Source organism: Antennarius striatus, chromosome 4 (assembly GCF_040054535.1).
Source record: "Antennarius striatus isolate MH-2024 chromosome 4, ASM4005453v1, whole genome shotgun sequence".
Taxonomy (NCBI): Eukaryota; Metazoa; Chordata; class Actinopteri; order Lophiiformes; family Antennariidae; genus Antennarius; species Antennarius striatus.
Window position 1 is genome coordinate 24,242,917 of NC_090779.1, and position 21,200 is coordinate 24,264,116.

General features: G+C 43.6%; 3 protein-coding genes and 1 non-coding gene across 4 annotated transcripts; 2 read left to right on the forward strand and 2 right to left on the reverse strand.

Moving 5' to 3' along the window:
• Positions 1–808: 808 nt before the first annotated feature.
• skic8 (SKI8 subunit of superkiller complex) lies at positions 809–4,822 on the forward strand. The gene is made up of 11 exons (XM_068313365.1): positions 809–893; positions 1,434–1,480; positions 1,596–1,623; positions 1,853–1,958; positions 2,262–2,434; positions 2,828–2,976; positions 3,109–3,202; positions 3,473–3,566; positions 3,681–3,773; positions 3,891–3,969; positions 4,642–4,822. The coding sequence occupies exons 2-11, from the start codon at positions 1,469–1,471 to the stop codon at positions 4,729–4,731; spliced, it is 918 nt and encodes a 305-aa protein (XP_068169466.1). The 5' UTR covers positions 809–893; positions 1,434–1,468; the 3' UTR covers positions 4,732–4,822.
• A 329-nt stretch (positions 4,823–5,151) lies between these two features.
• Positions 5,152–8,935, reverse strand: slc25a44a (solute carrier family 25 member 44a). Its single transcript, XM_068313196.1, has 4 exons — positions 8,602–8,935; positions 7,133–7,856; positions 6,898–7,025; positions 5,152–6,784 (listed from the first exon to the last, which is right to left on the reverse strand). Exons 2-4 carry the CDS (start codon positions 7,764–7,766, stop codon positions 6,593–6,595), a joined length of 954 nt encoding a protein of 317 aa, XP_068169297.1. The 5' UTR covers positions 7,767–7,856; positions 8,602–8,935; the 3' UTR covers positions 5,152–6,592.
• A 1,392-nt stretch (positions 8,936–10,327) lies between these two features.
• On the reverse strand, positions 10,328–10,398 carry trnag-ccc (transfer RNA glycine (anticodon CCC)). Its single transcript has one exon. It is a non-coding gene; the product is annotated as a tRNA-Gly (tRNA).
• A 2,605-nt stretch (positions 10,399–13,003) lies between these two features.
• ireb2 (iron-responsive element binding protein 2) lies at positions 13,004–21,162 on the forward strand. The gene is made up of 22 exons (XM_068312797.1): positions 13,004–13,054; positions 14,672–14,758; positions 15,032–15,197; positions 15,312–15,449; positions 15,538–15,780; positions 15,891–15,960; positions 16,073–16,256; positions 16,364–16,503; positions 16,615–16,786; positions 16,912–17,012; positions 17,222–17,338; positions 17,421–17,580; positions 18,173–18,308; positions 18,418–18,502; positions 18,588–18,744; positions 18,831–18,955; positions 19,044–19,148; positions 19,251–19,393; positions 19,509–19,656; positions 19,763–19,885; positions 20,008–20,193; positions 20,269–21,162. The coding sequence occupies exons 1-22, from the start codon at positions 13,030–13,032 to the stop codon at positions 20,377–20,379; spliced, it is 2,922 nt and encodes a 973-aa protein (XP_068168898.1). The 5' UTR covers positions 13,004–13,029; the 3' UTR covers positions 20,380–21,162.
• Positions 21,163–21,200: the final 38 nt, after the last annotated feature.

Sequence of the window (21,200 nt, forward strand, 5' to 3'; positions counted from 1 at the left end):
ACACATGGGAAAAGCACCAGTGTATCTAGGATAGACTAACACACATGCTGCTCTAAATAGGACATCTCTCATCTTCTTCACTCAGGCTGTCAGGAGATTCACACCCATCTCCTTTCTCTGTAACTCAGCTGCCCATTTCAGCTTTAATTTTGGAGTTATTCAAAACACATCGAGAAATATTTGCAACTTTATCTTGACAGCCATGAGTGTGTGGAGCTTAGACTGCTGCTGCAGCAACTGTCACAATATAATAAGACTTTTCTGCTTATCTTTAGGCTCAGGTGTGCCTGCCGCATAACTTTAACCCCATAATTACAGTTAACTCCTGACTTTACATCTACAATCAGATATTTATCATGGTTTGCCCTGCTGGGTACCTTAGCGGTCAAATTGTCTGTCTAAAATCTAATATTATACATAGGATGTAAATACGTGTTTAGAAAATATAGTTCATATAATTAATGAAATTCTTCATCAAGACAGGGTATCATCGTAGTTTTTTGAAATACTGGGTGATTGCATAATTTATTTTCACTGACTTCATGAGAAAAATCATTGAATAAATAATGAAATCATCAAAACCTCTTTTCGTTATTTCAGACATAAATGAGTTTTTGAAATGCCAAAAATATAATAAATTTTCTCTTTAATTCTTCGTTTTTCTTTCATTTATACTGAAAGATAATTGTTTCTTTACTGGTAAATAATCCCTGTAGTAACGCTTTTCCGCCACAGTTTAAATGGAGGCGATAGCGAGCCTTTGCCATTATTCACCAATCGTTTGTTTCAAAAGAAGAAGACGGGATGCGGAAGTTACGTCAAAAGTTTTATTATGGCGTCTCATATTTGATTCATTGAACCTCAGGAAGAATCAGATTTTAAGATATTTGAAGGTACGTGGATGTATTATAAAATTCCACAAAGAAGTTAGCATTAAAGCATTTAATCCTGAAAACGTAACAGCCGCCCGATAATCTGGTACCTTTTGAAATAGCAGGTTGCTGTTTGTTTCTACCCGCTACAAGTTAATGCTAGCTCCAGTTAGCTTTCGTATTTTGGTTGTTGTTACTCATCTCAACTATGCTACAGATAATAATCACTATTGTTTCTTTTTAAATTGTATTCCCTCCAGTTTAAGTTTTAGTCTTTTTTATAATGTGTTTTGTCGTGGCAGCCAAGCTGCTGTTGAGCGAAAGAAGTAATTTAGTGACATGAGAATAACAGCACTGATTAAAGCCACAGCAGAACTCATCTCTTTCTTACAAGCAGTGCACGAAAAGTGTCACAAATAAAAGTAGAATAAAGAAGTTTAGGCACGTAAAACCGATTTGTTTTATAAATGTGAAGCTGCGGGTGCGTCTCAGAAACATTTATTATTCACACTTTTTGTACTTGTTTATTAATTTTTTATTTGGTCACACAAATGTTTCTAGATTTAAATAACCTGTCTGACCCGAGGACCAAAAAAATGACTACTCAGGTAAGTTGCTAAATGAATATCACATTTGTTTGTTTACACTCCATTTCATCACAGTTTTTTTTTTTTTAATTTGTTTCTGGGTTTAAAACATGAACTGTTTGTATTTTAATTTCAGTACAGCATTTTATTCAAGCAAGAACATGGTGAGTAACAGCATGGATAAAAAGATCTGGCAGCAGTCATCACTAGTTTTCTTTTTTTCCTTATTAATTACAATAAAATAAGAATAATTTTAGTTAATGATAAATTTTTAACTTTCTTCGGTAACAAAATTAAAACTGCTAGATTATATTTGAAATGGTTTTTTTTTAAAATTACGTCTTTGCGATCATCCTGGGGTCATATATGTAAACTGGGTCTGTTTCCTCTCAGCCCATGATGACGCCATCTGGACCGCGGCATGGGGTAAAAGTGAGGCGGATGGGACTGAAACTATTGTCACTGGTTCACTTGATGATATGGTCAAAGTTTGGAAATGGTGAGTTTCCTCATCACAGAACCTCTTCTACATCCTTCCCATGATGTTTGTGTGCCCAATATTTTAAGGTTTTTTTTTGTCTCTAATAACCAAATGTATTTTAAAAGTAATCATCTAATTTTATTATAGTTGTATTTATTGAATTTTTTTTTCAAATATTTTTTAAATTTTAATAAACAGTAGTTGTATTTATTGAAGTAAAAATTTTCAAATAACACATGTATGAACACATTGATAACAGGCCTCTACTTCAACCTGACTTTGACTTAACCCGACGGGTCGGTCTCTGCTCTGGCTCTGCAGGTCAGATGAGAAGCTGGAGCTCCAGTGGACCCTGGAGGGCCACCAGCTGGGTGTGGTGTCAGTGGACATCAGTCACAACGGCGCCATCGCCGCCTCCAGTTCCCTCGATGCTCACATTCGTCTTTGGGACTTGGAGTCGGGAAAACAGATCAAGTCCATGGACGCTGGACCAGGTAAGACATATTGAGCTTCAGTGGAGCCTTGATTTTTTCTTATGCTGGTTAATTTTTAGTGGAATGACATAGAAAGATCATGTTTACTTAACACTGATCGCTGACTCTGGCTTGTTTCCATCTGGCTCTGGAATGAAGTCCAATTTGAAAACAAACCAGCTATTTTTTAACTCTCACCTTTCAGAAACCTGTGTGTTAAGTCAGACATTCTAAATGTTGTTCATCTTCTACCAGTGAAGTTCTATTGTTCGGTTATAAAATCTTTTTCTCTTTTGACGTATTTTCTGGAAAAGAATTTCCTGATAATTTGGAAAGCATTTTCTCCTCGTTTGCATATGTTATAAGTCATGGCTGCAAACAGTGTGTTAAATGTTTCTGTGCTCTCTTCTTTAGTCGATGCGTGGTCGGTCGCCTTTTCCCCAGACTCTAAGTACATCGCCACAGGAAGCCATCTAGGCAAGGTCAACATCTTTGGTGTAGAAAGTGGGAAGAAGGAATATTCTCTGGACACTCGAGGAAAATTCATCCTGAGCATCGCTTATGTAAGGAACCTTAAACCCTCCTGGTTGTGTTTGATTGTTTTTTTACTGAAGATTTCATCCTCTTAAACCTTTCCCTATAATTAGTACTCTGGATTTGTCTGTAGAATTAATTATTTTGTGTTTTCCCCTCAGAGCCCTGATGGGAAATATTTGGCCAGCGGAGCCATCGATGGAATCATCAACATCTTCGACATTGCCACTGGAAAGTTGCTCCACACGCTGGAAGGTGGCTTCAGATATTAGTATTAGTTATGTGTGTAGATGAGAAACGATGGGCTTAAAGCTAAAAATAATCATTGTTTTTATTACCATTGATTCTTTTGTATTAGTGAATCTGTTTAATGCTAGAAGCAGCTGGTATAAATGAGGGAATAAAAGCATGAGATGCATATTTTTATCAAGAGTCAAAGCTTTTCGTTAATGTGTTAAACTTTCACATGTTGCACTGAGTTGATCCAACAGGACTGAGCTCCAGAACCGTTTCCTCTGTGTTCAGGTCACGCCATGCCCATCAGATCCCTCACTTTCTCCCCCGACTCCCAGCTGTTGGTCACAGCGTCCGATGACGGCTACATCAAAATATACGACGTGTGAGTTCAGCAGCTTGTGGTGGATGGTCCTGCGTCTGACGCAGTTCTGTCACAGAAGATTCCTGAAGGGAATTTTTGTAACAGAGCGTGTGTGTAACTAAACTTGATTTACAGGCAGCACGCTAACCTGGCTGGAACGCTGAGTGGACACGGATCCTGGGTTCTTAACGTTGCATTCTCACCAGACGACACCCACTTTGTCTCAAGGTAAAGGAAAACGAAACCGTTTCAGGCGGCTACAAACCGGAGGTACAGCATTAAACATACAGCAAAAGTGATTCTTAGTTGAACCTCTGACGCCTCAAACATTTTCTGTCCTCCCAGCTCGTCTGACAAGAGTGTGAAGGTTTGGGATGCTAGCTCCAGAGCGTGCATCAACACTTTCTTCGACCATCAGGACCAGGTGACGCAGACGACGCCGTATCTTCTCTCTGAGTGATTCGTAATCAAATCCAAAGCGCGAAAATACGCCTCCTGTGGGTTCTGATGCCCCCGTGGCCTCTCACATGACCCTCCTCTGATGCTTCAGCTCAAGCAAAATCAATAATCCTGGCTATCATTAGATCCCTGATTGCCCGTGGGGAGACTGAGCTGCTGTCTGAGCTCACGGCTCCTCTTAGAGGAGCTCAGCGGCGGTCGGCGGTCTTAACGTTTTGTTTGTCTCACTGTGAAATCACTGCCAAAAAATCAAATCTGTGAAACCAATGAATCCACAGAGGCAGCCAGCATCTGAAGTGCTTTTGTTTTATTGATTTAGAGCCTTTTTACAGCACTTTGAGCTCTCAGCACAACTTTGATCGTCACATTAAAACCTTTGTTTTGTAAAGCGTTGAAAGAATAATCATTAACGTTCAATTTTTATCTTAAATGTATGCAAATTGATGGTTTATCTGGTTGTGATCTGACTTCATTGTAACTGAGTTTAAGTATAGGTACTGATGGTGTGATAGAATGTTCAGATTGTCCACTAACATGTAACCTTTCAGTGTGCAGTACTTCAAATGACCACTAAGTGTCGCCACAAGCACACGGTCAAACCTGATCATCTCCATTAACGGCTCTTCTCGTCGATCAGGTGTGGAGCGTCAAGTACAACAGCAACGGCTCAAAGATCATCTCGGCCGGAGACGACCGCGCCATCCACATCTACGACTGCCCCGTGTGACAGCCGCCGGACCGGGACGTCCCACCGCCCCACATACGATGAATTTGTTTGCACTGGCCCACTTTGGTCAAATAAAAATGTTGGTTTTGTACTTTTGTGGCAGCTTGATTTTTCTTTTTATTCTTTGTTCTTAGCTCTCATTCAATGAAAATGCTATAACTCAGTACATAAAATCTCTAGAATCCAGATTAAATAAATTCTTTGATAGTGGCTGGAATTGTGCACAAGTCAAGAATTCAAGTGTTGACATTAGATTTACTGTAATCAAATGACTACACACACTCACACACTATCTACCAATGAGTGAAGACGAAATAAGGTTTTAAATCTAATGATTGGGTTACAAAAGGTTTTTTTTCCTGCCTTTCATTTATTCACTTTTCAACATCCTAGTTTCATAATCCAGTCCTGTGTCTCAGGAACTAGGCTGTGAGGCGAGGAGGCAAGGAGAGGAGTCAAGGAAGCACAGCACATGTTGAGAAATGGGACCAGAATTCATTGGGTAAAGGATTTCTTCCTCGCCCTCCGGTGGCCACGCAGATGTACTGCAGCTTCTGGATGCATTAATAACCACTGCAGTGATTCACGATTCTTTAGTACTTTTCATCAAAGTTCCACAACTTCTGCACCAAAACATTCTTTGACTTTAGAGTAGAGTCGTTACACAGCACTTCCTCCATACAGGCAGAGGTTCCGTGACTTTAGTTATTTCAGAAATTAATTACATCACGACCCTTATTCACTTTAATAACATTGTTGTAAAAATAGAAAGCACATTTTCCAAACAAGTTTATAAAAAAAACATGTTCTGGCAGTTTTAATAATTCCTGCATCTACCTGCTCGTTTTAACATTTCAGTAGTCTTGTCGACGCACCGGAGGAACCTGAATGCAGCATCACCATGTCTGCTGGTGTTTTTGCTTCGACTGACAGCAGCGGTTTGAGATTTGACCCATGACCAATTTGATCCCAGTCGTCCTGAACGGAATACATTTTACAGGACTCAACTATATACAGCGGGGGATGATCAACTTACCTACATGTAGAGTTCATCACACCTGCACCACTGCTGGAAAATAAATGGCAGTGCGCACCCACATACATCACAGGAAGGGAGTTTGAACGATTCAAACTTGGCGAGGGCCAGATAGAAGTTCTAGCCCTGCATGAACAATAAAATCTATGTGCCCAACAAAGACCCATTTCTTCTGTACATTTTATCACACTTGGAAAGTCACAAATATCGATTCTTGTTGTGTTTTTCAGGCCCACAAGGACAATAAAAGTCTCATTTCTTTGCAGGCGATTACATTTCTGAACATCTTCCCGCTGGAATGCACAGAGTTCAAGGTTTTGTGCTTTCGATGTCCTCATCAGGACCAACGAGGCATTTCTCAACGTTTGAGCTCTTCGGAACTCATCTTCCACCGGCTTTGTAACAACCTCTCAAATAATTTAATGCAGAGTGGCTCCAATTAAAAAACCTAAATTAAATAAAAAGGAGCACCAGCTGTCCACCTTAGGCTTTCCCTGTGAAGTTTAAGTGACAGTAACAAAACAAAATGCACAATGTGACTTTTATATACACACACTACAGCACTTTAAGAAGACATCCTCTCGGTCCATGTTTGTCTCTTTTAAGCCGCACATTAGAATTTGGCAAAAGCAGAACGTTTTTTTTCATAGTTTATCTGACACAGAGGAGGAGACGAGGTTACATAACTCTCCTGGAATAAACAGACGTACATAAAAGACGAACACCGCCGGTCTCTGCTGCATCATACCTGAAACAACACAGATCTAAAAGTGTCCTCTCAGAGAGCGGAGACGCCACCAGGCCGTTCTGGTTCGCTCCGGCCGTTCACCAATGTCTGGAGTTTATCAGATCGGATCGAAGGCTCAGCCTCTTCAGAGTCTCGTATCCGACCACGATGAGCAATGACGTGGGGGTCGAGGAAATGATGCGAGCCGACAGCCCCTTGGTCAACCCCCTGACGCCCTCCTCCGCCAGGAGCTGCTTGAACGTCCCGATGACCGACGATCGCCCCTCCACCTTCACAGAGAGGAGAGTTGAAAGCAGTTTTTTTTTTGTAAATAAATTTCATTTTGGACTGATGTTCTGCACAGACGAGAATATAATGAGGTCAGCGACTTCCGGTGAATTACCTGCACTCTTGCTCGAACGACATCCATGGGGTTGGTGATGGTGGAGGCGGTCGCTGCCGCCATTGGTCCCGCCAATGCCTGCAGAAACAGATGGGGCCACTCGCTCGGTGCCATGAGGGACAGCTGCTCTGTAAACACACGGGACGGAAATGGCGTGAATATAAAAACCACACAATCGCGCTTCTATTCCCACTTTTTTTTTGTACGACATGAATTCATCAGCGACAGGACTCACCTGCATAAAAATGATAGAAAGGCCACCACAGCGCGCTGTTTGGGATGTACGTGAGCAGCGATGCCACGTAGCCCCTGTAGAATCCCCTGAAGCCATCGGCTGCAAATATCTGGACGGTGATGTCGCGCGTCTGGCCGAAAGTCGGCTTGTTTTTGGTTGTGGCGAGCATCATTTTGGGTTTGACCTTGAAGCGAGTCAGGTGCTCCCCCTGTCCTTGCATCATCAGCTGCTGAGACACCACATCTATGGGCACAGTGATGGTCTGGGCCACCAGAGACGCCGCACCTCCCGCCACCACCGACTTCACCGTGTTACTGGGAGAGTAGTGGGACACGTATTTGCGCACCAGCTCGTAGGTGGTGATGTAGGCCTGCCCCGACACCAGGGTGAACGTGTTGACCATGAACCCCCGGTAGAGGCCTTGCACGCCCTCAGCTCGCAGGATCTTGAAGAAAGCATCGAAGGTGCCGGAGTAGAGGGCCTTCCCCTTCTGCACCTGGAGCCGGGTGCGAATGAGGCTGGTGGGGTAGACGGTGGCTCTGGTGGTCAAGGTCATGAACACACCCAGAGAGTAGAACTTCCTCTTGTCCAGGTCCTCCCATTCAATAATTTGGATCGCACCTTTCTGCTGCATGGTGCCGGCTAATCCAGGGCTAATCCAGGGCAGTGCCGCACCGCTAAAGCCTGATATCAGCTGTTGTCAACCCTCTGACTGCCATCACACCTGCAGAGGAGCGCTTGGCGTTAGTAATGGGCAACAGCAGCAAACAAAAACATGGGTTTAACTTGGTAAAAAGGTTTCAACACTGATATTTAGATGTTCTCTGCGGTGAAAGTGACGTCTCCTGCTCAGACTTTTATCAAAAATGTATTTGTAATTTAAAACGCATCGTGGAATTAAATGAATAGGGAAAATCTCCCTTGGAGGAAACTTTCCCTTCATTATTTTCTGAATCGAATCTCATCTTTTCACCTTGAGCGTTAGTTCCTATCCTGCATCTGACGTCACCAAGCAGCCCTGAACCATGACCCCATGATTTACAAGCATGTAAATAAACAACAGATGAACGTGTCACTATTTCTTGAGGACTTTGACTCAGCTCACAAATTAAAGATGCAAACATTGATCGCTGCCTTAACGTCTCCTCTTTGCTGCCGGATCTTTCTGGCCTTTTCCCAGTTATTCTAACAAATGCATACAAGATCCTGGAACCCAGAGAGACGCTGCCTCTAGTTTCTGCTCATTATCAGCAAGTTTTACATTTAATGACCCACATTGGCGTTGGAATCCGGGAGTCTCAGCCGAGTTTCGGTCATGTCCAAACATCTATGGACCAAACCTGATAGACTGGTGATCTGAGCAGCCAACACGTGCAATGTCACAGTGTGTATGCTAGCTAACATCACGAGCTACGCGTTAGCTGAAGCATTCCGGAGATGAAACACACAAACGTTACGGGTAAGCTCACCCGTTAGGGGTCACGGAGCCCGGGTTCACCTTCAGCCTCCACGGTCACTGAAGCCAAACGGAGATGCTTCGATCGACTCATACGGCCTGCTCTGCTCTGCTGCCAGGTGGGTCATCTCGTCCGTCCATCCCCGCTGCTAGCAAACATGGTCACAGGTGAAAGGTCAGGAGTTGTGTTTTATTCAAGTTTGTCGTTCGTGTTACTTGACAAACATTTATTGCGTAACGCTAAAGAATTGGTCGCGGAAGCAGTGGCTTCCTCTGGTGACGACCCGCGGTGTTTGTGTTTACTGAGCTAGCTAGCAGCTTGTTAACTGAGCGGCGGTGCGTTCAAGGTCCGGGCAAAATGTAGGAATGACGCATTTAGGCTTCTTCGTTGGTATGAAAGGCTGCTTGTGTTATAAATGCGGGACTACCGCCTCCTACTGGTCCCGTAACACCCTGCACTTTGGTATCAATCTGATGTATTAAATATTGAAGGAATATTCATTCAAGAGTATTTTACAGGACAGATCTGAGAAACGCCTCAGTCCTGCATTCATTACGAATCCTTTGAAGGTGTGGATTCAAAAAAATGACACAGATCACAAAAATGCTTGATATAGACATTAAAAAAAAACCCTGACAACTGAAAGAATGTCACAATACAAAATCCGAGTAAAGATCAAAATTTTGGCGGGCCCTGTTTCGTTTCGGGTTTTTTTTTAATATTACATATTGTTTGATGTTATTGTAAAAAAAAAACAACGAAAAAAATGAATAAAGATATTATTTAAAAAATAAAATTAAAAATCTAAATCAAAAATCGATTCCCGCTCCCGCCATGACATCCCTTGGAGTGTGAGCTGACAGTGGGAGGTGTCAGCTCACCTCCCAGCTACTGCCGAGGCGCCCTGGAGCAAGGCGCCGTCCCCACCACAAGCTGCTCATTTGAGGCGCGACCTCCGTGCGCGACCTGTCACTCTTCCTCCTCTGGACTAACTGCATGATTACAGGCCCCTAGTGTGCTGTGTTTCAGGGGCCTTGTTCACATTACTGTGTGATCTGCTAAAAACTAACACAAATATGCATGTACTGAGAGTGAAAAGAGAATTTCCCCTCTTGGGATCAATAAAGTTTGAATTATCATTATTATTATCATTATCAAAAGAGTTTTTGAAGTTTCAGATGCAGAACAAATAGCTTACATGTTGCATCAAGCCACAGTATTAGATAGATAGATAGATAGATAGATAGATAGATAGATAGATAGATAGATAGATAGATAGATAGATAGATAGATAGATAGATAGATAGATAGATACATAGATACATACATAGATACATAGATAGATACATAGATAGATAGATACTTTAATAATCCCGGAGGAAATATCTATCTATCTATTGTCAGAGAAATGAAAACAAGCTCGTATTATAACTGCTGATTATGACATAACTGCTCTTGATTGCGGCATGGGGTGAAACTAAGTAATCCGTTTGAAGGTGGGTGCCCTGAAGGCAGCACAGGTCACGTGGCACCGGAGTCGCTCGCCTCTCGTCTTCTCTTCACAAATTATTCTGAATTTTTTGTTTGCTCTTTCAATAACGAAACGATCCATATGACTGCGAGAAGAAAATTACTTCATTAGTTTCAAAAAATTCAGAACGTGTTATTTTTAAATTAAATTACAGTAAACGTTAACATATTATACTTCATTAATTCCAAAGGAAATTATCTAAATTAATGCGCCGCCCGGGAATCGAACCCAGGTCACAAGAATGGGAATCTTGCATGATACCACTACACCAGCGGCGCGAATGTACTGTTACATGTTATTGAATTAGTTCCTTAATTTATTTCTTATTTCACTTTATTTGCTATCACTAAATTTTACACGACATCAAGAAGTCATGACTGTGTTCACCGATAAATATGTAGTTCAAGGCAGTTGTACTTTGGTTTAAATTTCTTATGACAATGGTGAAATCTGAGGTTTGCAGTCTCTGAGCACTTTCTTATATATGCATGTGAGTTTTGCGCAGGAAGCATCTTCAGATCCTTTGGTACTTCTCTTTTAGTTGTTCCTCAAAAATTTTTTTTGCTGATGTAAGTTTGAATAGCGCCGCTACTTCCGCATGCCGACGGAAATAGCCGAAGTGACCTGAACGCTCCCGATCATTCAATATGCACTCGGGTCATGACCTCTCGTCCAATGAAAAACAAAAAATATTGGGTTTTTTACAAGCTGAACCCGCGAATTGGTGTAAGACAAGGTGAGGACGATCGAAGAAAAGAATCCAGTGTTTTATAGTAGAGTTTGTGTTAAAATCCTCATTAATAAACAAATGGTGAATGCTGAGACGGTGGCGGAGTGGAGACAGACCGATCAGATGGTAAATGAAAGATATTATCAATACTTGTCTTAGACTTTTGAACCCTATGACCGGCAGGAATAACCAGTAAAATTTACTAGTAAACATTGAGTAATATTTTGTATGACTGTATCTTCACATAGTGAATGCAAGTTTTCAATTGTTGAATCTCACATTTATTCCTGCATAAAGTAGGACAGAAATAAAGATAGTTCAGCTTGAAATATTGACTTTAGTGTATTTTTGTAGGTAAACTGAACAGAAGATTTTGCCCTCAGAATGCACCAGAATGAGAATGCAGGAAAACAACCCCATTTTGTAAAAAAAATTCCCAGGAGAGGCCCCCCGGACCTTCCCAACCACCCCCGCAACGAGCGCCGGTCGTCCGCGCGTGCACCACTGTCTTGGACACAGAGTGTGGCTTTTTGTGGCTATAGCTCGATTCTTTTACACGGAGCCACAGTGGCTCAGTCACACTAGCTCCTAGTGCAAGCCAAGATATGGTTGTGTGTGTGTGTGTGTCTGTGTGTGTGTGTGTGTGTGTGTGTGTGTGTGTGTGTGTGTGTGTGTGTGTACACATATACTGTATATGTATATGTGTGTCTATCTCTCAATCTATCTAGATATGAGATACGATGATACTATAAATCTCTCTGTATATATACATATATATATATCAGACCTGTCGACTTATACGTTTTCCCCGTATTTTGTATGTTTTTTTTATCATTTCAAATCATGTACGCCGTATACCGACTTTTGTATGGGAAAAAAAAAATTTAATTAAAAAAAAAAAGACGTTTACGTAGACCGATCTCGTTAAGACCATTTCGGCTCAAATCGAAATCGTCATGTGACACGCCGTTAACCGTCTGCATTTCCGCTTGTGTTAGTGTTGCAATTGAAGAAACATTCAGTAAAAATCGTCGAAGCAAGCAAGCAAGCAAGCATGGGAGAACCGCTAAATAAGAAACGAAAAATTCAAGCATCAGGTCGACACCAAAAGGAATGGGAGTCACTGCAAGGTGAATATGCACTGTGTTAAGTGACTTGGTGGTGCTGGACTCAAGAAAGAGAGAGCAGTTGGACTATGACCACATTGTTAGGTTAGGGGACAGGTTTACCCCAGAGTTAGATCAGGAAGACTTAAAGGGTGAATGGGAAGACTATCAACTGATTCCTGATCATCTTCTCCCTGAGCCAAGTGAAGAAGGACATCCAGTCAAGCCAGAGACATTTTGGCCAGCCTTGTTAAAAATGAAAACTGGATTTGGGAAAGATCGGTTTCCACTGATGAAAGAACTATTCTCTGTTCTTCTCTGCCTTCCTCACAGCAATGCTGATAGTGAGAGAGTGTTCAGCCATGTGAGGAAGATCCACACAGAATACAGACAGACAATGGGGTCTGATACACTGACTTCTCTATTGCAGATGAAACTCAACTGTGATGTTCGTTGCTCAAAAGTGAAACCCTCCTTAGAGCAAATAAAGTCTGCAAAGTCATGTGTATCAGCCTACAATAAACAGCACTTAAACCAATAAAGCAATGAACAGAGGTGCTTTTATTGACTTAATTTAATGTATTTTGTAAATAAATGACTTTTTTATGCTTATTGTCCTTGTTATTTATATTACACTGTCTGATTTGTCGCGAGTGCACATGCGTCGCGCGGTGTTTGTAAGGTTTTTGGTTGATTTATAAGGGGAATCTTGATCATTTATAAGGGCTGCTACTGGCCGAGGTTGACAGGTATGATATATACACACACACATACATTCATGTATTTATATATGTATATACTGTATATAGAATAGGTACATAGGTATATGTTATGTGTGCGTTTTTTTAGATATTTTTAATATACTGTGTTTTTAATACGTTGTAGATATTTCAATTTTTATCTAATATAAAGTATTTTTCATTTTATTTGTTAATTAATTTTTTTTTAATTTTTAATGTTTTATCAGCAGATTGTAAGTGGGCGTGGCTTTAGCGTTCTGTGTTCTGATTGGTCGTTTCGCTTTCGCTCGTGCCCAGTCGTGGGAAAGGGTCGTGTTGATTTCAGAAGTCATCATGGCGCTGGCCTTCCCAGTCAAAGGTAAAGAGGTGTCTTCTGCTCGGCTAAGCTCGTACCAGTGTGTCATCCTGAACGGCAGGAATCGAAAACTAACGACATCGTTCCGTTAAAAAATGGCTGCCGTTTACATTTAGTTAGTTTTACTAAAACGTACCGGCGTCAAACATGCATGCTAACATTAGCTAGCTTAGGGATGGTTGTTGCGAGTGAGAGAGAGATCCATTAAATTCGGTCAAAAAGCAGCCCTGTGTTCCGGTCTGCCCGAACCTCACAACCGTCGCTTCCTTTCTCTTGTTAAACCTCGTTTGCGGTCGGATATCTTCTTATCGCTCCGGCGTGAGCAGCGGAACGATAAGGAACTAGTTAGCGAATGTGTTCCACGATAACGACCAGTGTTAGCAAGACTGGCTAGCTGTGTAGCCTGTGAACTCCTGACTGCTTTAGTCACGTTTTAAACCAAATCTGTCGACAGGCGGTGTCTAACGCCACTCATTCGATAAATGTTATTATAATGTGGGTTTATATATTATCCAAAAAAGACAGTTAAAAATCAACACGAGTTCATTCACTGTGAATACCCGATGGATCTGTTTTAAAGTCGAATCTTAATTCACATGCGGGTCATCCACATTGATTCAGCTCTGTAATATTTGCAATCAAGCTTTGTGTCTGTCATAAACAACAGGTTTTAACCCGATCCTCTTCGCTCCTTTATTTTAAAGAGCTCACAATCGAAAGCTCAACCGCTCCTATAGTTCAATAAATGTTTGGCTGTGTGTCAAACTGGTTTGTATTTCCGTGTGTTGCATTGCTCAAGTTGCAGTGCCCCATGATAAAGACCAACATATTAGGTTATCAGATTGTACAAAGTGGACTAAACCAGTTCAGTGATGTGAGCACATTATTTTCAAAAAGTTAAAAAATTACCATGATGCTTTCAAGTTTACATAATTGTTCTTGCGTAGTTAGGGAAATATGTGCGGCTTTCAGAGCTCGTAACAGTTTGATGATGATCCCCAGAGAACGATGCTCATGATATCATGATTGTACCCTTTTTTCCAAATCTGACAACTTTTGTTGTTTTTATGTACAAGTGAGATAGAACTGCAATCCTTTCACAGTCAAAGACAGTAGTTTTTAACAGAATATCTTTCAAGGCTGCTGTAATCTGTCATAAAATCTTTCTCACCACATCCTGCAAGAACTAGACTAGAACTAGAACAGACTAGAGTTGTGTCTGGATACACAGATTCATGTGTGGTTAAATCCACTTTGGTTTATGTGATGGATTTGGCAGTTCTGTGTGTCGAATTACCAACGCAAGCTGAAGCTTTTTTTCCTTGAAAATGTATTTAGCCTTATAAAGCAGGTGTAAACATAATCTGGTCCATTCCACTGTGGTCCAGTGAATTTAAGGTTTAGATATTCAGTTGGATTAAATTGAAACCTTGTGGAGGTCCACGGTTAAAGTCCAAAGTCAGCAAGTAATCATGTTAATTGACTGCGGTTTCTGTTTCGCTTAAGATAATGGTGATTATTATTTTGCCATCATTGTGTACGCTCCCTCCCTCCCAGTGAATAATGTTGGGTCGTTCAAGTAGGGACAAGTTTGGATAAATGTTTGCCTTCACCCTGCAGATCACCCCTACCGACACCTATTCGACACCCTGCAAGATGGTAGGATCCACTTCTTCAACCCACAGAAATTAAATGATCCAAGATATGGTGAGTTCTTTTCCTCGTGCAGAAGCTTATATTTTCCTCTAAACTGCGCTATATAAACATAGTTGGATATTATCAACACATTGTGCTATATAAGCTGTATGGTCTGCATGTAATCAAGAATATTCATGAATCTTTCCTGTAAATTTAGGTATTTCTTTGAGCCTGCGTTGGTGTTTGGTTCCTCTTAACAAATCCTCTGCTTAAAATTAATCTTACTAAATATAATTATTTTAGATTTACCTGCACCTTGTTTTTTTTCTTTGTTCTGAGCAGACAAGCTGCCTGTGTCCATCCGTGTCTTACTGGAAGCGGCGATTCGGAACTGCGATGGCTTTTACACAAAAGAGGAGGATGTCCAGAACCTCCTGGACTGGGAGCAGCAGCAGAATAAAACCGAGGTTCCGTTCTCTCCAGCAAGAGTCCTTCTCCAGGACTTCACGTAAGTTCCACCGGATCGGCGTTACGCTGCCGGCAAAGGAAAACAACCTTTGAATCCTAAAAAATAAAATCCCTGAATGAAGCATAGATATGATAGTTTGGCTTCCTTTGACAGTGGTATTCCCGCTATGGTGGACCTGGCAGCCATGAGGGACGCTGTGGCCAAACATGGCACCGACCCTGGCCTGGTCAACCCCAAATGCCCCACAGACCTCATCGTAGATCACTCGTTTCAGATTGATTTCAGTAAATGGTGTGTCATCATCTCTTTTATCTCTGAATGAGTTTCTGTGCTTAACCTGTATAGTTCTGCTTGATTTAACTTGTACATTTTCCTGCAGTGCCATACAGAATACCCCAAACCCAGGCGGAGGGGCGGGCTCACATCAGAGCCAAGGTCCTTCCCGCTCCACGTCCTCCAGGCCTCTGTCCAGAGGAGGGTCCCAGTGTGGGGGCCAGCGGGGCTCCTGCAGTAAAGCCGCCTGCGGTGACCTTCCAGCCTCGCCGGGTCGACTTCCGGCGTCCGTCCAGCAGATAGAGAACACGCCTCTCCTCTGCCCTTTCCACTTCCAGCCTGTGTCCGAGTGCGTTTGACCGTAACATAGGAATCAAGGCATTCTGGGTAAATCAGTCATGATAGGATGAAGAGGCAGAAGGATTGAACTCTTCTCCTTTACTGTTCCTCCTCCTGCAGAACTGAAACTGCCCTGAAGAATCAGGAAATGGAGCTGATCAGGAACAAAGAGAGGCTTCAGTTTTTTAAGGTACAGCAAAGAGCAAATGCATATTTATGATGCCCTCAGTGTGTAACAGCAGAGAGACAGAATGAAGTCACTGTTAAAAGTGTCTCCCTCTTCAACTTTTCCCTCCAAACAGTGGTGTTCGAAAGCGTTTAAAAATGTGAATGTGGTTCCTCCGGACGTTGGTACGGTCCACCAGGTGAATCTGGAATACCTGTCCCGAGTGATCCAGGTCAGCGACGGCCTCGTCTATCCCGACAGCGTGGTGGGAACCGATTCACACACCACCATGATCAACGGCCTGGGCATCCTGGGCTGGGGTAAAACGTCTAACTTTTCTCTACGTGGTTGTCCTGAAAACTGAAGCTACTTCTCCTTCTTCTGCTTCTGTGTTGATGAACATCTTTTTCCTGTCCTCCTTCATCAGGTCTTGGCGGGATTGAGTCAGAAGCCGTGATGCTGGGCCAGCCGGTGTCTCTGACGCTTCCTCCAGTGGTGGGATGTAAGTTGGTGGGCTCCATCAACCCCCTGACCACATCCATAGACATCGTACTCGGCATCACAAAGGTAGTGACGCTCTGCCGTACGTCATCTGATCTCATGGAGCAAACATCAGATGATCGCCGTTGTCAGACAGTAGTGGGTGAACTAACGTATCTCATTCCTGCATGTTCGCAGCACTTGAGGCAAGCAGGGATCGCTGGGAAGTTTGTGGAGTTCTTTGGACCTGGCGTGTCCCAGCTGTCGGCACCTGACCGAACCACCATCGCCAACATGTGCCCAGAGTACAACGCCACTGTCAGCTTCTTCCCCATCGACCAAGTCACACTTAAGCACTTTAGAAAGACAAGTGAGTCATCTGGTCGTGTGTTTTTCCTCACAGCTCGTGTCACTCATGCGTCCATTCTGAATTTGTTGGGTATTTTTGTGTGGAAATAGTTAAATCAGTAAAACTGAACTGAGTTCCTCTTGCAGATTTTACCCAGGACAAACTTGAATTGTTGGAGTCTTACATGAAGGCTGTAAAACTTTTCCGTAGCTACGAGGATCCTTCAGAGGACCCACAGTTTTCTGAGGTAAAGAGTCAAAGCTGGTGGTGAATCCTCACAAACGTTCATATGTATGGAAGCATATTTATTCATGATAATAAGAGCAGTCAGGGGGTGTTTGCTCATTCTTTACTTAAATGTTATTCTAATTTTTTTGGTTTAACAATGTATTGGGAATCCTTGTGGTTCTCGTGCTTCGTGTGCAGCAGTAGAGGAAATGACTGTTGGTTGTGCAGGTGATTGAGATCAACCTGAGCTCCATGGTTCCCTGTGTGAGCGGCCCCAAAAGGCCCCAGGACAGAGTAGCGGTCAACAGAATGAAAGAAGACTTCCAGAATTGTCTTGATGAAAAGGTAACAAACTGGGCTGGACTGAGATGCTGCTGAGCTTTATTCATTCCGGATAAGCGACTTCATTTCCTTGGTTTTCCTGCAGGTCGGCTTCAAGGGCTTCCACATCTCCAAGGAGAAGCAGAAGATCCAGATTCCTTTCCTACACTGTGGCCAGGAATATCATCTGGTCCACGGCTCGGTGGTCATCGCCGCCATCATCAGCTGCACCAACAACTGCAACCCGTCGGTCATGCTGGCTGCAGGTAACGACTGAGTCTTAGTTTGCAGCATGTCGTTTGTTCTTCTGCTGGTGAACCGTGAGCGGATCGGATCGCTCCAGAGTTACTGCACCTCGCCTTCCTCCATTTCTGTTAAGTAAAGCAGGAAGTGCTTTATTCTGTCGTTTCTGTTTCGCTGCAAAACAGCCGGCAGGTGTGGTAGCGCCACCATGTGGTGACCGTACAGCATCACGACTCCGCATTATATTTTTAATGTTTTTTCATTTAATCCTGCAAAAATTCTGCCTTCCGTTGGTTTTTCCTTCTGGGAATCTGATAATGAACCGAATTAGAGTTTGTCCTACATTCCGTATTTTCTCTGTAGGTTAGAGAAACTGGAATGGCGCTCTGCAGAGCTCATACCTTCTACACATTCTTGTTTGCTTTCCTGGGATGTTAATTGGTTCTGTAGTTTTTGCATTCGTAAAAAAAAAAACAACAACAGAAAAACCTGTCAATGTCTTCTGACCATTTTTGGAATTTATATCCAGAGTCTCCAAAATCGAAGGACTTCTTCCATGAAAATATAACCCAACATTCACGGGTGAATGTGTAACACAGTTCTTTTGATTGACAGGTCTCCTGGCTAAGAAAGCTGTGGAGGCTGGTCTTGTGGTCAAGCCTTACATTCAGACCAGCCTGGCTCCTGGGAGTGGGATGGTCACTCACTACCTCAGTACCAGCGGAGTCCTGCCTTACTTAAGCCAGCTGGGGTGAGCGAGTGAATACACTGCAGTAACGAACGTACCTTAGAGCATCTGGAGCGCTGCCTGATCGCAAAGTCTCCATGTTTCTTTACACTTGTTTTCCGTCTCATCCCAGGTTCGAGGTGATTGGTTACGGTTGCGCTACCTGTGTCGGGAACATGGCTCCGTTACCCGAAGCCGTCGTGGAAGCAATCAAACAGGTAAAAGTTTCGACTGAAGCTTTAAGTCCATTCTGTCAAACTGGAACCGGCGTCAATCCAATCCTGACGGTGTTCTGTGTTTCAGGGGAACCTGGTTGCTTGTGGTGTTTTATCCGGAAACAGGCACTTTGAAGGCCGCCTGTGTGACTGTGTGCGTGCCAACTACCTGGCCTCCCCCCCGCTGGTGGTGGCGTACGCTCTCGCAGGCACTGTGGCAATCGACTTTGAGAAAGAGCCTCTGGGTAAGGCAGACGGTGTAGCGGTAGCAGCAGAATCACTATAGATTCATGACGTTAGCAGTGGAGTTACGTTCCTCCTGTGGGGGCAGGTGTGACTCCAGGGGGGAAGGAGGTGTACCTCTGTGACATCTGGCCTTCCAGGGAGGAGGTCCAGCAGACAGAGGAGGACGCAGTCATCTCCTCCATTTTCAGGGACGTCAAGGGAAGGATGGGGGTGAGGATGATCGTCGTCATTGTCCTCCCGTCGTCGAGGTGAATTCTAAAGATTTACTGATGATCTGAATGTTTTTATACTCCTCCAGAAAGGGAACACATTCTGGAACAACTTAGACTCTGCTGATTCTGCGGTTTTCCCGTGGGATCACAAGTCTACATACATCCGCCCGCCGTCCTTCTTCAGCAAGCTGGTAAGCCTCTGAGGCTGATGGGTAATTATTATTTTGCTGGCGAGTTCAGCAGCAGCTTAGAATGTAAGAACCTCCTCTGCCTCTGCTTGTTGTTTGTCCCAGAGCAAAGACGTTCCGCCTCCCCAGTCTATAGAAAACGCTCACGTCTTACTCTTCCTGGGTGACAACGTGACCACAGACCACATCTCTCCAGCCGGCAGCATCGCCCGGGTCAGCGCTGCTGCCAAGTACCTGCTGAGCAAACGGTCCGTTTCCGATCCGATCTTAAATAAAGCTGATAACTTTTTAGCCTGTTTCACCTCATGGTGGGGTGTACGAGTGGTCGCTGAACGCTGTCCCTCCTTCACTTTTTCCATTCAGCCTGACGCCGCGGGAGTTTAACTCGTACGGCTCTCGCAGAGGGAACGACGCGGTGATGACCAGAGGCACGTTCGCCAGCACCAAGCTCCAAAATCGATTCATCGGCAAACCCGGTCCCAAGACTTTACACATTCCCTCTGGCCAGACGGTGAGTCTAGACCACATCGAGATGCATTCAGGAACTTAGTCATATTTAACATCTTCCATGTGGGAGGAGTTACCAGCATGTCCTCGTGTTTGTCCTGTGTGATCAGCTGGACGTGTTCGAGGCGGCTGAACGCTACCAGAGGGAAGGAATACCGCTCATCATTCTGGCAGGGAAGGACTACGGATCTGGAAACTCCAGGGATTGGGTTGCCAAAGGACCATACTTGCTGGCACGTACCTACACACACACACACACAGACACACATGTTAAACCAAACAGGCAATATGATTGGCCAACAGCTCACACAAAACTATCAAGTGTGCCTCACTTCTCTGGTTTTCCCGGCTCCAGGGGGTACGAGCGGTCATCGCTGAGAGCTTTGAGAAGCTGCACAAGAACCAGCTGGTGGGGATGGGCATCATGCCACTCCAGTTCCTGCCTGAGCAGAACGCAGACTCCCTGGAGCTCACGGGGAAGGAGAGGTTCACCATCACCCTCCCCGACAGCCTGAGTCCCCGGCAGCAGCTCACTATTAAGGTACCGGCTGAGCTAACACCACATTGGTGCAGCGTTGGCCTTAAAGCGCTTACTGGGAATGTGTGTTTGTTGCAGACGAGCCACGGAAAGTCCTTCCTGGTCACCGCACTGTTCGACACAGAGAGGGATGTCCTCCTCTTCCAACACGGAGGCCACCTGAGATACGTTGCTCGGACTTTCCTCTGAAAGCTGTTCAGCCCGCTCTAACCGAATGTGCCCGAGGTTCACAAACAGCACTCGTTTCTCCATCCCGTCGTCAGCACGGACTGAAAACGGCTCATCAGAGCCATTTGGCGACAGACGAGCTGGATGAGCATCACCACCTGCACCTGAACTGCTTCTCCATCACCACCTGATTCTGCTTTTACAAAGGCAGCATTTCTCCTCACAAGACGGGGGGAAAAAGGCGCAGGAATACATCGGTGGCGTTCGCTGATGACTGGAGCCAAGGCCACAACCTTTGTGTCTGATTTGTGTGTTTTGTCGTCGGAGGATGGATTTGCAGATTAGTAAGGCTTCATTTCGTCATCAAGGACTCAAACTAAGATGAAATTCGACTGCTTCTGTTTAACTAAAAACATGGTGCTCAGTACAAACACACACACACACACACACACACTTTAAAGGTGCAGTACAGCCTCTTCTTCCCAAATGTAAACTAAATTCTCATTTTCATGCAAATCTTTGCAGAATCGATGTCAGCTGCTCAGATTTCTTGTTGCGGCCAAACAATCTTGTGTAAATGAACTTGTTAATATTTCATCAGATAACCTTTTACAAATAGTACGATTACCTCCTGACACTTGAGTTCTGACGTGAAAAATGTGAACTTTCTCTTTCATCATTGCTTGTATCACGAAGCTCCTTGCAGCATTTCTACAACTGACAGTTTCCCCATTATATTAAAGGAATATTAAACATTTTACAGCCTGGAAGATCGATAAGAATAAACAGTTCCTCTTTAAGGTACAGCATGTTTCAGGAGTCATCTTCATCAAACTAACATC

Bases quoted from the DNA above. Each gene is read 5' to 3' on its own strand.
- skic8 (XM_068313365.1), top strand. The intron at 1,624-1,852 runs GTGAGTAACAGC...GTTTCCTCTCAG, and splicing joins TTTATTCAAGCAAGAACATG to CCCATGATGACGCCATCTGG. The intron at 3,970-4,641 runs GTGACGCAGACG...CTCGTCGATCAG, and splicing joins TCTTCGACCATCAGGACCAG to GTGTGGAGCGTCAAGTACAA.
- slc25a44a (XM_068313196.1), bottom strand. From the start codon at position 7,766: ATGCAGCAGAAAGGTGCGATCCAAATTATTGAATGGGAGGACCTGGAC. The intron at 7,026-7,132 runs GTGAGTCCTGTC...GTGTGTTTACAG, and splicing joins TTTCTATCATTTTTATGCAG to AGCAGCTGTCCCTCATGGCA. The intron at 6,785-6,897 runs GTAATTCACCGG...CTCTCTGTGAAG, and splicing joins TCGTTCGAGCAAGAGTGCAG to GTGGAGGGGCGATCGTCGGT.
- ireb2 (XM_068312797.1), top strand. From the start codon at position 13,030: ATGGCGCTGGCCTTCCCAGTCAAAG. The intron at 16,257-16,363 runs GTAAAACGTCTA...CTCCTTCATCAG, and splicing joins CCTGGGCATCCTGGGCTGGG to GTCTTGGCGGGATTGAGTCA. The intron at 16,504-16,614 runs GTAGTGACGCTC...GCATGTTCGCAG, and splicing joins TCGTACTCGGCATCACAAAG to CACTTGAGGCAAGCAGGGAT.